The sequence below is a fragment of the Alosa pseudoharengus genome, unplaced genomic scaffold (assembly GCF_046254945.1).
Source record: "Alosa pseudoharengus isolate Yale_2024_CS ecotype anadromous, Long Island Sound unplaced genomic scaffold, YU_APseudo_1.1 YU_APseudo_1.1_scf_12, whole genome shotgun sequence".
Lineage (NCBI taxonomy): Eukaryota > Metazoa > Chordata > Actinopteri > Clupeiformes > Clupeidae > Alosa > Alosa pseudoharengus.
The window spans coordinates 17,063,517-17,079,010 of NW_027468587.1; the positions used below are offsets into that span (position 1 = coordinate 17,063,517).

The 15,494-nt window shown below is 44.9% G+C and overlaps 1 protein-coding gene across 1 annotated transcript in view; it reads left to right on the plus strand.

Moving 5' to 3' along the window:
- The window catches only part of eif3ea (eukaryotic translation initiation factor 3, subunit E, a), a 50,454-nt gene that overhangs the window by 25,463 nt on the left and 9,497 nt on the right, over positions 1 to 15,494 (plus strand). The window contains exons 7-10 of the mRNA XM_076280288.1: positions 562 to 686; positions 7,726 to 7,852; positions 9,442 to 9,543; positions 14,384 to 14,493. Coding sequence (XP_076136403.1) covers positions 562 to 686; positions 7,726 to 7,852; positions 9,442 to 9,543; positions 14,384 to 14,493 — 464 coding nt within the window. The remainder of the gene's footprint in view (positions 1 to 561; positions 687 to 7,725; positions 7,853 to 9,441; positions 9,544 to 14,383; positions 14,494 to 15,494) is intronic.

A 15,494-nucleotide genomic window follows, 5' to 3' on the forward strand; every position in this document is an offset into this window, starting at 1 on the left:
TCTCATGTGTCATTTCTCCAGTGTCATCCTCCCTGTTTATGCTCTGTCTGGACTGTTTCTTTTCTCGATCCTCATGTCTTCTCCTCTTTCCTTCTGTCTCTGTGTATTAGCTTGTAGATCTTTCCCGCTTTATCCTTGCATGCTCTTGATTGCTCTGTCCCTCACCCCTTTTGTGGACTCAAGGAAAGCCTTAAATTGCATAGTTTTTCTTGGTCAAGTCCAATTTTTAATTGGTGGGAAAGAGTTAGAAAAAGGGGTGCGGGGTTTGGCTCGTTTGAGACATGGAAGCAGTAAATGTTCTTTGACCCTGGAGCATTTCTATTTTGAACTCAGCATTTGGCAAAAAAGAGTCGCCTAAAGCTTAAGGTCAACTTGATGTGTTGTTTTAATGAGAGCTGACTCTCAAGCTTTGGCTGAAAGAAGAGTCAAAATGACCTTATTCACCCTCTGCCTTTTTTCTTCTCTTTTTCCCCCCTCCCTCCGTTCTCTCTCTTCCTCTCTTTTTCTTCCGTCTGTGTGTCTCTCTCGTGCTAACTATGTCCTTTTTTTCCCCCTCCCCAGTCTGTAAGCTCCCCACTGCAGTCCCTTCAGCAGAGGACTTGGCTCATACACTGGTCCTTGTTCGTCTTCTTCAACCACCCGAAAGGTCGAGACAACATCATCGAGCTTTTCCTCTACCAGCCACAGTAAGCACCTTCAGCAGTTATAGTCGTTTATGTCTGGTGTGGGGGATTTTGTTTTGGTTTGGGGTTTGCCTCCAATAAAAAAGCATGAGGTACTCATGGCTCGATGGCTCGCTTCAGGTCCGTCCGTTGGTCGGTTGGTTCGTCGGTTGGACGGCTCACCGCAGTCCACAAGCAAAAGAGAAGGGAAAAATGCTGATGTGGCACCTTCAGAAGCCCAGTGTCCCAAACCACCTCTGCAGGTCGGCTTGCCGGCCAGGCTCCCTTCCTCTCTCCTCCTCTTACCACACCAGACAGTGTGTGTGTATGTGTGTGTGTGTTTGTGTGTGGGGGGGGGTTAAATTGGGGGGAGCTATACTGTGGAGTTTAGAGGGGGAGTTAGGCCTAAGGAGGGACGAGACCCCGAGAGAGAAAGAGAGAGATCGAGCAGTGCTAGTCAAGTTGGCAGCCTACGCCGAACCTTTGCAGAGAGCAGGAGGGAGGCCTACTGGTTTTATTATGAAGTTCATTACCTAAAAAAGAAACCAAGTCCTCGTAACAACCTAAAAGGCCTACTTCAAGGCCTCGCTGGTATTTTTAAGTGGTCTCTCTGTATATGTGATTGTGAGTATGCATTAATGTGTGCCTGGGTCTGTTTTTGTGTGGTCTGTTTTGTCGCAAAGCTGTGAGTTTGAGAGGCCATGTGTATGGGGAAACCTGATATCCGACTTAAAATTCGCACACCACCTTTTTTCAGGATTTTTCTCTTGATTGCTCCTTTTTGTTATTGACCAGATGCATAGTCTTAATCCAAAGCACAACATTGTTACCACAGTATATAATACACATCTATGTGGTGTTCAGAGTTGTCCCCCCTCCTTTACTTTTTTAGCCAATACAGATGATTAAAGAAGTCAGGCCCATAACTATTCAAGAGAATCTTACCATAGTGGCTCGACAGATCTCTTGTGCTGTGCCATTTTTGTCTAAACAAGCATCCTTTTTTCCTTCACTGCGGCTTGTCCAGTTCTCTCTGTCCTGACCACTGGTTTCCTTTGGGTCGTGGCCAAGACCAGTGACCCTCAACTGGACGTTTGACCCAACGCCTGCGGGCGAAAACAAAAAATAAAAAACAAAGTAAATGTCTAGGCAAGCCCTTATCTGGACATAGTCTAACTCTGTCTAGTAGTCTAACTGATTTTACTTGTGTTCAATGCATAAAGTGTTGTTTGTCATGATAAATAACGACATATGAAACAAAGCCTGTGGGTGATGGGAAGACTAGCATATCTGTGCACCATAGTCTTAATTTAAATTAAAATTTAAATGTTTTGCCATTTTTGTAATTTCTGTAAACAGAAATGTTTCTGTAAACAGAAACTGTTTTTTGGATCTTTATGGATGAAAACTGAATCTGTGCTCAAGGATTTATTCCAGTCTGTGCTCAAAAACTGTTTATTAAAGTTCAACACACGGTTACTTTTAATGCCAGGCCTACTTTTCTCTCTTAAACTCACTCAATCCCCAGGTCTTTTCACAATACTTGTGTTATTTCTTTTTTTTTAAGTATATTTTTTGGGCTTTTTTGCCTTTATTTGGACAGGACAGTGGAGAGTGACAGGAAGCAAGTGGGAGAGAGAGATGGGGTGGGATCGGGAAATGACCGCAGGTCGGATTCGAACCTGGGTCCCCGTGGGCACTCGGGCCCGTATATGGTACGGGAGCTGTAACCTGCTGCGCCACAGCGCCCCCATACTTGTGTTATTTCTTATCGGAATCCTTAAGTTCTCTCACATCTCCTGCCACATATTCAGAAGGACACTTCAGGTTGTCGTTTTGGAGAGCCTTGAACGGAAAGTACTCTTGACAGAAGAGAATAGAAGAGAATTTCACATTGGAATGAGAAACTATCACTCCCCGAAACAACAGACTAAACGTTTTTGTCTCTCAATTATAGCATCAGATTATTCAAATAATTTGTCACCTTGTGACCAGTGGTTTGGAGAGCAATGGTGGTGGTTTTGGAAAATGACATTAATGGTTAGGAGGATAACATCAAATAACAATAACAGACGTTCGCCAGAGCAGCAACACTGGTTCTAGTCACGACAGGCTAATTTGAACATGTCTGTTGAGGATGTCGAGACTGGGCCGCGCAGCTTGCCTGTGATCGCCTAATCACGCTCTCGACTCTCTGGTCCAAACAACTGAAATGGAAACCAACATGTCTTTCTTAACCCATTCGCGCTGGATGCTGCATGACGCAACATTGACCCTCCCGCTGGATGCTGCATAGCGCAACATTGACCCTCCCGCTGGATGCTGCGTAGCGCAGCATGCTTTTTATTTCATGTTTCTAGGTGCTACAGAGGCTTAGATATTACATTTTGGTAGACGTTGACAATTTTTAGTATGTTTTCAGAAAACTCTCAGGAAATAAGGTTATTTAGTCTAGAATGCCATAGGATTCTATAGGCGTTTTTAGCAGGCAGGAGTAAATGGGTTAAAGTTTAGATCACTTTACGGATGATTGGGAGTACATACGTTGAGTTGACATCAAAATCATGTCATTCGGATGTGTTTTGAGAAAGTTTGATTTTACCGTTTTTAGTCAAAACTCGTTAGCCTGGAAGTGACCAGGGCATGTCATTTCGCCGCTACAAAACACTATTTTTATACCTCTTCTACAGTTCCAAACAACATTACACTTACGTGGTAGTGAGTAGAGGGTCCCTAAAGCCAAACCAAAGTATCCCGAGGTCTTTATGTGGTCGGATAGAGAGTCCAGAATGAATTTCATCAAGCCAGTACCTTTCCGGAAATGTTGCTGCTGCAGCTGGCATCCTTAGGGGAAAGTCCATAGGAGTCAGTGTTGCGCGGGTTTGGTCACAAGCGGCCCGCGGTCGCCCGATATTTTAATCAACCCGACCGCAACTCGGACCGCGAATATTAATTAGGACAAAATGATACCCGACCCGCGATCCGACCCGCTTATTTACAAAAGGTGTGCTTTTGGTTATAGCCTGCATGCAGTGTGACAGTATAGGCCATTTCTGTAAATCAAACTAATTTATTTGCGAAACTTTATGCAGTAGAACTACACGCAGTAGGCATGCAGGACATTTGCGCAGGAGAGAGAATGAGAATAAGAGCGCAAGCACGCACGCAACCACCAAGGATTAGAACACTAGGATAAGATTTGAAGGCCATGGACATCTTACATACATCTTTCTTTCGAAAACAGAAATGGTGAGGCAAGGTAGGCAAGAGACATTGCTGGTCAAAACGTTAGCGTAAGAACTGGTTTATAATGCTGAATGAAGCACAAAGCTTTACTAAAGCACATCCACTGTTTAAAGTCACAAACACAACGAACTAAGGTAACTTTTATGCATGCGCGATATGTGCCATAACATTTATTCCTGCAGGCTGCCCGTTTTGCTTCTTTACTGTTGACTTTACTGTATTGATGCTTTACTGTATTGATGCTAGCCTTCTCGTGATTTTCTAAGTAGGCCTATTTGTAGAAAATATATATTTAATTAAATTTAACTGACCCGTCCGCAAATGACCCGAATATCATTAAAATATTTTGTTTATGACTCATAACCGCGGGTGACCGCGGTCATCCGCGGGCAACCGCTTAATTTCGGGCAGACCGCGCAACACTGGTAGGAGTCGATTGCCGAGTGTGGAGTAACACGCTCTGGATATTCACAATTTCGTCGCCGTTTTTTAAAAAAAAAAACATAGTCCAGTATTTCTTTCGAAATTGAAATGAAGTTGTATGCAACAGCAAACCCTAGCTTACTAACAGGTTGGAATTTTTAATTTTTTAAATTTTTTTATTTAACCTTTATTTAACCAGGAAAAGTCCCATTGAGTTACAGTAACTCTTCTCCCAGGGAGTCCTGGCCAAGACTGGCGGCAAAAAGTTACAAAAAATATATATACATAAAAGACAGGACAAAGGTTACATACTACACCACAAATCTCTGTACATACTATACAAACACAATCAAGACATTACACTTAGCTTAAGCTAATACAGACATACAACATTTAAGGGCACCAGTTAAAAACAATTACACTGTTCTGTCAGAGTTGACTTTAAAAGATTTTTAAAAGTATTGAAAGATGGAAGTGATTCTAGATTTAGGCTGTTTTGAAGTTCATTCCAAACTTTAGGTGCATATGATGAGAAAGCGGTTTTACCAAGTTCTGTTCTTGTTGATGGAATAACTAATAATATTTTTTCTGACGACCTTGTCCTGTAAACACTATTATGGTAAGAAAGCAAATTTGAAATGTAGAGTGGTAATTTACCCATTAGAGCTTTAGCAATGAAAGTCAATAAATGGAACTTCCTTCTGAGGGAGAGGGAGAGGGAGGACCATTGTACAGTTTCATACAGAATGCAGTGGTGAGTCCTGGCTGCTGCACCTGTAATGAAACGCAAGGCTGAGTGGTATACTACATCTAATTTTTTTAATAAAGATGAAGAGGAGTGCATATAAATGAGGTCACCATAGTCCAACACTGATAAGAATGTGCTCTGCACCAACCTTTTCCTTGCTGAATAAGGAAAACACTTCTTTAATCTAAAATAATAACTTGGGTCTGAGTTTTTTTAAAAGGCTCTCAATATGTACAGTTTTTCATCCAACCAAATACCTAGGTTACCTAGGTCACGTGCCGTGATGTCGTGCAACGACGTGATGCAATCGACTCCTACGGACTTTCCCCTAAAGATGCCAGCTGCAGCAGCAACATTTCCGGAAAGGTACTGGCTTGATGAAATTCATTCTGGACTCTATCCGGCCACATTAAGACCTCGGGATACTTCGGTTTGGCTTTAGGGACCCTCTACTCACTACCACGTAAGTGTAATGTTGTTTGGAACTGTAGAAGGGGTATAAAAATAGTGTTTTGTAGCGGCGAAATGACATGCCCTGGTCACTTCCAGGCTAACGAGTTTTGACTAAAAACGGTAAAATCGAACTTTCTCAAAACACATCCGTATGACATGATTTTGATGTCAACTCAACAATACTCCCAGTACTCCCAATCATCCGTAAATTGATCTAAAGTGCATTTTACTCCGGATAATTCCTTTAAGGAGGTTATTGTCAAGGGTGCTGCTCGACTGTGGAGAGGAGAGACAAACGAAAGCAAAGCAGAACAGAACAGAAAAACAGAAACGAAGATGATCCTAGAACATCGGTTATTGAATTCTTGCGTCCAAAAAAAAAAAAAAAGCAAAGTCCAAGGGCAGCTTGCGAGAGCAGGCATAATGTCACAGGATGACCTATGATGTAGGTGCAAACAGGAAAGATAATACCAGCGTAATACGACCCCACCACTTGCAGAGTGGACTCTGGGTTTCACATGATTTGCCTCTAATTCCACCTCTCCCTAGATGTATTGTGAAACTGGAACTGTGCAACCACTTTCTCTCTCTCTCTCTCTCTCTCTCTCTCTCTCTCTCTCTCTCTCTCAGTCTCTCAGTCTCTTTTTTCTTTATCTTCTTCTCTGTTTCTCCCCTCTTTCTTTTCCTTCCCTCTCGTTTTCCCTCTCCATTCCTCCCTCCCTCCCTCCCTTTCTCCCTTCCTCTCTTTTCATCTCCAATTACCACCAGGTACAAAATGTTATCCAGTGGGAAAAGGGAGAGAAGCGATGGAGGGAAAAAGAACCGCTCATAGTTCTGAACGGCCTGTCCTGTCCCGTGTCCCACTGTCATATGCTGATTAGACACTGATTAGTTATTGGTCCCTCAGATGCCCTGAAATGTTTTTTGGATCAGTCAGATAAGTCACTGTGTGGACCCCTCCTCTGGCCTTGGTCGATGACTAACACAAGATTCGTGATGACGGGGTGGGTGGTTGGGACGGGGGGGGGGGTGTAGGGATGGGGTGGGGGAGTTGCAAAGGGGGTCCACGACCCCTACCACCTTGTCCCCTCCCTGGAGGGAGTGGAGGAGGTATAAGTTAATCAGCAACACAGCATGAAGTGTTGCGGTTTGCCCTGCCCCAGCCTTGCCTCAGTCAGCTACAAAGAGCTATGAGAGATTGTGTGAACCAAGATCACTCATCAGTCCAACCCCCTACAGAGACACACACACACACACACACACACACACACACACACACACACACACACACACACACACCACCCTTATCACTCGCCTCGTTGCTGTTTTTAGCCCCCTAACATCACAAGACCCACAGGCCCCTGTGTCCCTTTAATTGTTTCAGCTAATTAAACCATTACCATACTGTGTATTTTCCTCCCCCCTTTCTCTCTCTCTCTCTCTCTCTCTCTCTCTCTCTCTCTCTCTCTCTCTCTCTCCCCCTCTTCTCTGAAGGACATATGTTTCCCTATTCTCATCCCTATAAGAGCTTGAGGGGAGGCCGAGGAGCCTAAAGCTCTGCTTTCTCTTTGAAATTTAATTTGGTCAAAAAGGTCGGGCGAAAGGCTCGCATGGAGGAGGGGTGGGGGTGTTGAAGATTGTCCAGCAGATTGGTGAAAAAACAGGATCCTTATCAGTGCTGGGGTTTAGGGCTGGCATGACTCATCTGTAGGGATGCGGAAGATTTGTGTCCTTCAGTTTTCAGCGCTGTGTCAAGCCAGAGAGAGTGAATCAGGCCCCTCGCTCTCTACTGTTGAGTGCGGGCCTTGTCTCGGGTTGTAATTGTCTCGAAAGACACGGCTCCTGGTCCCACACTCAGCCTACAGCCAGTTGACCTGTGGCTGAAAAACAAGCCCCCGCTGGATTGGGTTTCAGCTACTGGGCAAGACTGTGGTCAGTGATCCGTATCTGGAGAGGGGTTTTCCTTTTTTCTCCCGCACGCTCCCCCCCACACGCCCCCAAACCTTGTTTCCACCCCTTTCCCTTCCCCTCGTTGTACAGAAGGCACTAATGAAAAAACGAGGATGTTTTCAACATTCACTGACTTATTTGGACCAGAGTCTCTGTTTTCCATTGGGCAGTTAAGGGGAAAAAAGATCCGACAATGCATGTGTTTTCTTAACGTTTTGTTTTTAAAAATGTGCTCTCGTCCAGGTACCTCAACGCCATTCAGACCATGTGTCCCCACGTGCTTCGCTACCTGACCACAGCCGTCATCACCAACAAGGACGTCCGCAAACGCCGGCAGGTCTTGAAGGATTTGGTCAAGGTCATCCAGCAGGTATATCCACAAGCGCCATGCCTGGCTTGTTGGCACAGCTGCCAGTCTCGCCCGCAACTTCCCACAGCTTCCTCTACTTTGAGACCAATCCCACCCCCGACCCTCATCATCATGTAGCTGTGGTCAGGCTCGCCTCTGTCGGCAAAGTCTTCATTTGGGTTTGTACTGTAGCAGGTAGTCCAGGAAGTATTGACGTAAATGTAATGTTCTTCAGGCCATTGGTAAAGAAAAAAACAACTGAGTTATCATGGCCCATGCAGTATTGTTGGCCTGTGATGTGAAAATGACCTCATAGCGTTTTGTTTATCGCACCGTTCACATAGTAGCTGGTGTTCTTTTGGAGGTTAATGCATACAGTAGGCTCTCACATCTGATTACAGAGCCAGCACAAGTCCAGCATGCTAAAACATTTTACCGTGGGACCCTGGGTGGAGTGAGTAAGTGAGTCTGTGTGTGTGTGTGTGTGTGTGTGTGTGTGTGTGTTTACAAATAAGTTTAGACAGCATATGTGTGTGTATGCTAGAGTGCAGACTGACCTGAAAATAGAATCCCATTCTCTTTGTTAGTTGCTAGTGTCTTCTTGAAAGTTTATAACTGGGCTTTTGCCTTGGCTAGGGTGGCAATAGGGGACGTTTTGTGGGCAGGGGAGGGTTAGTCTTGAACCCATTAAGGTTGATGTATGGCTCCATGATGGACGCTCTGATTGTAGTGTTCCTCTGTCCCCCTTACACAATAACAGTAGCTTCTTCCTAGATCAGTGACTTCAAAGTCTAAATAAGCACAGTCTCACCACCACCACCACCACCCCCTCACCCCACCCTTGTAATCACTAAAACATGTGCTCACCGTGCGTCCCTTCCCTGGATTTGTCCTCTATAGTGGTTTGTGCAAACATGACAAACATTCAGGAACGAGGGAAGACTTGAATCCATAAGCTTTCTGAAATGGTCCAGTCGTGGTCAAGGCACACTCATGAGACAGATTTATGACATATTGATTGCTTGTGAAAAACAGTGGTAAGCTGCGCTGGGGCACCACGCCTGGTTGGCTGAGAAGCTTTGTGATTAAACAAACACAGACACACATACACACACACACAGACCCATGTATCACACAACCACAGAATGTGCATTCCTTCTAGGGAGAATTCCTAGGAAAAAACAATCCTTTTCAGATCGGTTGTTGTCTCAGTTGTCTATACTGTTTTGTTGCTCACATTGCTTTTAGTTTAAGAAAAACTCTGGCCATTTTTCACATCGATCTCTGTTTCTCGAGTGCTGCATCCAACAGCTAGAGTAGCTAGGTAACTACAGTGCTATGCTCTGGGGACATCTTTAAAATCATGCCCCCAGAGTGTAGCACTTTAGCTGCCTGGCTACACTAGCTGTTGGCTGTGGCAACTTGAGCTAAATGGCACCAAATGTTTTTGTTTGTTTTTTCATACCAACAGTACTCGGTGACTTCGAGAAACAGACATCTATGTGAAAAATTGCCGGAGTTTTCTTTTAATGGTGTTATTCTCAAGAACCTAGCAGTTCCTTTTGTACTCTATTTAAGAACCTAACAGTTCCCTTTGTACTCTATTTAAGGAATCCTACACCTACAAAGACCCCATCACAGAGTTTGTGGAGTGCCTGTACGTGAACTTTGACTTTGACAGCGCCCAGAGGAAGCTCAGGGAGTGTGAGTCGGTAAGTCCCAGCTGTCCCCTGCCCACTGACTTTTATGAGTCATTCCCCAAAAAATGAAAACAAACGACCCCCCCCCCCCCCGACCCCCACAACCCATCAACCTTGCCCCCTTTAGGGCACCTGCGCACTTTCTTGTTGTGAAACGATGCAAAGAGTTCAAAAGGAGCAGAGCTTATTCATACAAACTCCAGTTCAAAGCACTGCTAAGTTACTACTTGTCCTTTTAGTTCTTTTTTATGACGGACATCCATTTTGTCTTTGGTAAAGGGAGTAAAGAACACAGACAGACAGACAGACAGACACACACACACACACACACACACACACACACACACACACACACACACACAACACACACACACACACACACACACCCCTATACACACACACACACACACACCTACACACACACACACACACACACACACACACACACACACACACACACACACACACACACACACACACACACACACACACGCGTAAACATAGTCATTGTTGACCTCTGGCCACAAGTGCCCTGGTGAGTATTTGCTGGTAATGGTGCCGTTGCGGCCTGCACTTTTGCTCAGCTCATTAGTGACTGTGTGGGCCTGACCTCCACGCCGGCTCCTGCTGGCAGCCGAGGCCTTCTGTCATCAGCAAGGGTCATCAACAGTTAGCTGTGTCATGGTGTGGCCGCAGAGAATGAGAACATGAAGGAGTCAGACTGAGACAGTGAGCGAGAAAACAGGAGTAGCAAACAACAGGGAGAGAGATGAGAGGAGGGAGAGTGATTGAGAGAGAAGTAGCAGAAGATGGAGAGAGAGAGAGAGAGAGAGAGAGAGAGAGAGAGAGGTAGCGGAAGATGGAGAGAGAGGGGTCATCTGGGAAAGCCAGTGAGTCATGGCTCCGGCTGTTTTTATGAAGGCCAGTAATTGTCCATCTGCGTGGTGGTGGGTGATCGAGGAACACAGTAAAGGTTCTGGGAAACCTCTGGGTCTGCTGAGCCACTCAGACAGACGCTCTGGGTTGGTTGTTTTTTTTTGTTTTCGGAGGCCCAACCGGAACATCTGTGGTCGCAGGCACCGCGCCCGAGACTGGAGACCTCTCTTCCTCTCCTGAGTTTGTAATGGCTCGCCATGCGATCACCTCTACCGGGGGGTTTCCCACCACCGTCCGGCCCCGGCTTCCTCCTCGCTGTCAGTCATTGGCACATCACCGACGGTTCCAAACACGCAGTGGTCCCAGCACAAGCAGAGCGATAGCTCAGCATAGGAAAGACGGCTGCTTAGTCAAACAAACATGGTTGAATCTGATCTCTACGGTCATTCATTCATTCTTTCCTTTTCTTCATTCATTAAAACGAAAGATGAAATATATTTTGGATATTCTTCTGACATGAATGGGACTGGGAGGGGGACAAAAGCAAATTAGTTGAGCTTAAATGTTTGCAGGAGTTTGTTGCTTTTGGTTCGTCTCTTATGCTGATTGTAATTAGTATTGTTTGTGCATCCTCTCAGATGGTTGTCAGCCCCCTGACAGGTTGACTGTGAGCTTCTGGGGTAAGAGACGCGATTGGCACAGCTGCGCATATTGCGCCATGCCATCTTAACCCTGGAAAACATTACAGACCATCATAAATTTGTTTGCTGTTCGAGGGTGACTCTAAGTGCTGTGCAAACGTAGCTGCAACTTATTTATTTGTTAGCTTTTTTTCCCCATTAAAGCGTCACTTAAAATGTGGAAGTGTTTAGAAGTTGACGTTTTGTGACAGAAGCCTTAAAAAGAAGAAAAAAAACATGTCCTAGGGGGAATTCCTGGGTGAAGTAAATGCGTTTCAATTAGCAGCGCTCACAGAGGCACATCCCAAAAGCCCCTGAGTCACAGGAAGCACAGCCTCGGCTCGGCTTCGGTGGAACTCGGCTGCCTCTTTCGAATAGCCACTGGTAAGGGCTGCTGCTGCTGCCCTCACTGCACAGCTGTTGTATGGCTGCCCTCCAACCCCCTAAAACCTACTGCCAAAGCATGGGACGCATTCATTTGATAATGAAGTCAATTATTTGATATTTTGTACATTTGTACACTTACGTGGTCATTTTTTATTTGGCCAGAAGTTAAGTAATGTTAAGCCAGTGTTCATAAGTAAAATCTATTTTTTTTAAGTCCTTTTTCATCCTCCGTCATTTGCCTCTCTCTCTCTCTCTCTCTCTCTCTCTCTCCCTCCCATTTTGTAATGTCAGTACGTAATGAGAGCCATCTTTGGTTTGTCGCACGACACAACCATGAGGTCTTAATGAGGCAGAGCCATAACAAGGCGGCCCCGAGCTCTGGGGCACTCCTCACAGGTGTGTTAACGAGTGTTCCCACCGCTCCCTCAGAGGAATCCGCCCCGCTTGCGGGAACGCTGGTGAGATTACCCCTAATGATTTGCCCATTTGAACCTGCTTGGAGACATGAAAGACCCCAAAACTTTGCAGAGTGACTCTGGTTCCTACTTCTGTTTTTTTTTTTTTTTCCTCTCTCTCTTTTTGACATCCGTGCTCCTCAACGATAAACGTTTGAAATGAAAGCCAGCTGCCCTGATCAAATGCTGCTCCCTCTTGCCGAAGTAAATGTTTATAAATCATGTCAGCGGTTTGTTGAGGGTCCCAGTTTGCTCAAGTCTTTATATACTCATAGGGGAAGCCTGCAGCCTTTACCAAACAGCCTCTAACAAATGAGATGGGGAGGGGGTGGGGGGGTATATTATGCTTTTGCACACCACTGCGCAGTTGGTTGGTTTGTTTTCTTCACTTTGCTTAATGTTGGCCTTTAAAGAAAGGTATTTCTACTATAACTCTACACAATCGTTTCGGCATGCGAAGCTTCATCCACAGCATCAGTAGAGGAACACCTTCCTCCACCCAACCCTCCCACGCTTTCCTGTCTTTATGCTATGAACACCCAAACACCTTGGCATGAGCTGGTTCCCATCATCCCTGCTCCACACATCTGGCCTCTGAATAACACGTAGTCGTAACGTGTGACGTCAGTTGAACAGGTGCTTTTACCGACAAGTTAGTAGTTGCGCCCCGCGAGTCCCCTCGGGCCTAGCATATCGTAATCACCTCATCACGTGGCCCCGGGAGCAAATGGTTCAACCCTCGAAGAAGAAGGCCTCTGTTACAAATGGCCTTGAGTGTGAATGCATGGCTTGGCTATCTTGTATATCTCCGTAAAGTCCTCAGCAGTCGGGAAAGGTTCTGCTATGCCCTCCGATAAGCGCAGTGCCTGTGGGACACTGCAGCTGGTTTCTTCTACAAGGAATGCACAGTCGCTGCAACCACTATGCCGTCATTAAGACCGGTTGCATGTCTTTCCCCATCTGTCAGTCTTTGTTCTGCTGTTGCCATATGAAGGAGTGTTTCCTTATTTTCCTCGTTCTCCACAAAATCTTGTTTATGTGGGAAATGAGAGGGTAAAATAGGGAGATGGCTCTTTCAAGATAAAGTATAAAAGGCTTTTTTTGGGGGGGGGGGGGGGGGGGGGGGGAGGAGGGAGGGCTTCTGGTAGCCAACTTTCTTTTTGTGTCTCTTTAAGTCCCCTCCCCAGATGACTGCTATTATGGCACTTAACTGTTTGACTTTATCTGGCCTGAGAGATTAGCGTAGTCATGGTTGAAATGTGGGCGGCCTGATCGTGCCATGCAGTTTGGTGTTTTCTGAAGCAGAACTAGAGAGATAGCAGCCTTCTGAAGCCAGCTGAAAGTAGCTGCGTAATGTTCAGCTGAACCGGGAACCTGGGAGAATGACCGAAGTTCTGATGGAGAATGAGATGGAAAGAAAGTTATGCACTTCTGTAGCCTGTAGCTTGTTTTGTGCCAGTCGAATGAGAATGAGTTTCTTTGTGCATGTGGTCAAATTCAGTGTTTAAGTGTGAGTGTGTGAACGTGTATATGTTTTGTTTCTCTCAGTATGTGTTCTTATGTTTCGGTTGAGTTCTGTGTATGTTTACAATAAAACCTCTGATTGGAGCTTTGTCTTTGCGCAGTGTGCCGCAAGGAGTGACATAAACAGTGTGTGAACGAGTCCCGCCACCCCCTCCTTCTTCTCCACTCGTCTTGATGGCATCCCCTGCGCAGCACTGCAGGCCCTGTGGCAGTGGGCTAGATGAGTGGCGATAAGTCACAGCCACTGCGGTCACTTCAGTGGCTGACGGCGCTCCAGCCTGCATTTCATGTGGAGCTTGCGGAATTCCAAGATTTGCGGCTGATTTTTTTGAAAACCAGGAATGGCCCCGGATCTTTTCACCCCACCACTCTCCCCCCTCTCTCTCTTTTTTTTTTGTCTAGATAGAGGGTTTTCTCGTTTTGAACACATGCCAAAGTAAACCACTTCGGAAGTTTGAATGTGGCAAAAAAAATGGCCTACATGTTCCTTTCTACTTTTATCTATCGTACGTAATTGATGATTATTATTTTTGTGTGCAGGATGTTTTTTCCTCTTTTTGAAAGGGTTGCAGTTTTGTAGTTTCCCACAGTTGAATCATTTGAAATAGACACAGTGGCAATACCTTTTGTGTGAGGTATTATTATGTACTTTTTTGTGTCATTGGGTTTTCCATAAACCACTCAGTCAAGATGCAAATTTGTGATTATAATAATGACATTACTGGAAATTTCAACTTTTCAACTCCACTGTCCTTGTTTAACTCTCAACTCCTGGTAACCTCTCTTCTGACTTTTATATAACAGCTGTTTTCTCTCTCTCTCTCTTTCACAAAATTCCCAAGAGCAACCTCTCCAACATCATAATGTCGTCTGTTGTGTCAATGCTTCTCATGTCATGTCATGTCATGTTTTTTGTTTTTTTTCCCCTAGGTGTTGGTCAATGACTTCTTTTTGGTGGCTTGCCTGGAGGACTTCATTGAGAATGCGCGTCTGTTCATCTTTGAGACTTTCTGTCGAATCCATCAGTGTATTAGCATCAGGTAAGACTGACATTCGAGCTCAGAGAGAGGGCTACCCCTGTCCCTGTAATTTTGTGAAAGAAATGGCAAATGTCAGAGTGACAACTGAGAAACAGTGCATGAATGGGCTGGACTGTTCACCTCAAAGTGAAGTTTTCCAGGGAACTCAGCGAAAGGCCACAGCCTTCAGTGTTGAAGGCTTGAAAGCCTTAAACTCAGAGAGTGAAAATAGTGGAAAGTTACATATGTGCAGCTGCTTAAGCGTACCAATATATACATAAAATAATGGATGAGGCAAATTAAAAAGAAGGAAAAAGAAACTAAGACTAAGACCTTGGAATACCTGATAAGCTATTATCTTACTTATAGTGTGATATTACCACATGGATATGTAGTTGAAAGAGGCTCTTCTCATGTGAATCAAAATGCACTTGCTTTTTGGCACTGCTCCTTTTTGAATATTGTGCAGATATTACAACTTAATAGAACTTAAGAAGGCAATTGTTGCCATTACTACTGACATTCTAATGACTGCCAGAGAGTTGATCTTGAATAGTGATCATTTTGAGGCTTACTGATATCTGTCTTCTGTCACTATGGTGATTATGTGTATGGGTGGGCTCAAATTGGCCACATACAAATATGCAGTGCAGTCTGAAAATCCAACAAATGCTGGAAGACATGCAGTGCCAGACATGTGGCTGCAAATTTTTCAGATATGCTGGACAGTTTATTATTTTGTAAAAAAAATTGTGGAAAATAAGGTTTTGTGGAGAGGGAACTGGAGAGCATGAGGGAGCGCTACCCTTATTCATTTCAGTGGTCGATACTAGGCTAGCTACTTCAGACAAAAATATAATAATTGCCAACCGTCATCTCTAAAAATGGCGGCTGACAGGTGCTCACTTCCAGCAACAAACCAATCTGGTGCTACATTACTTGTGCACACAAAAGTATGTTGTGTGTGGATTGGTGGGTGAGCTGAGCGGGCAGTTTACAAACTGGCAGGATCAGTCAAGCCA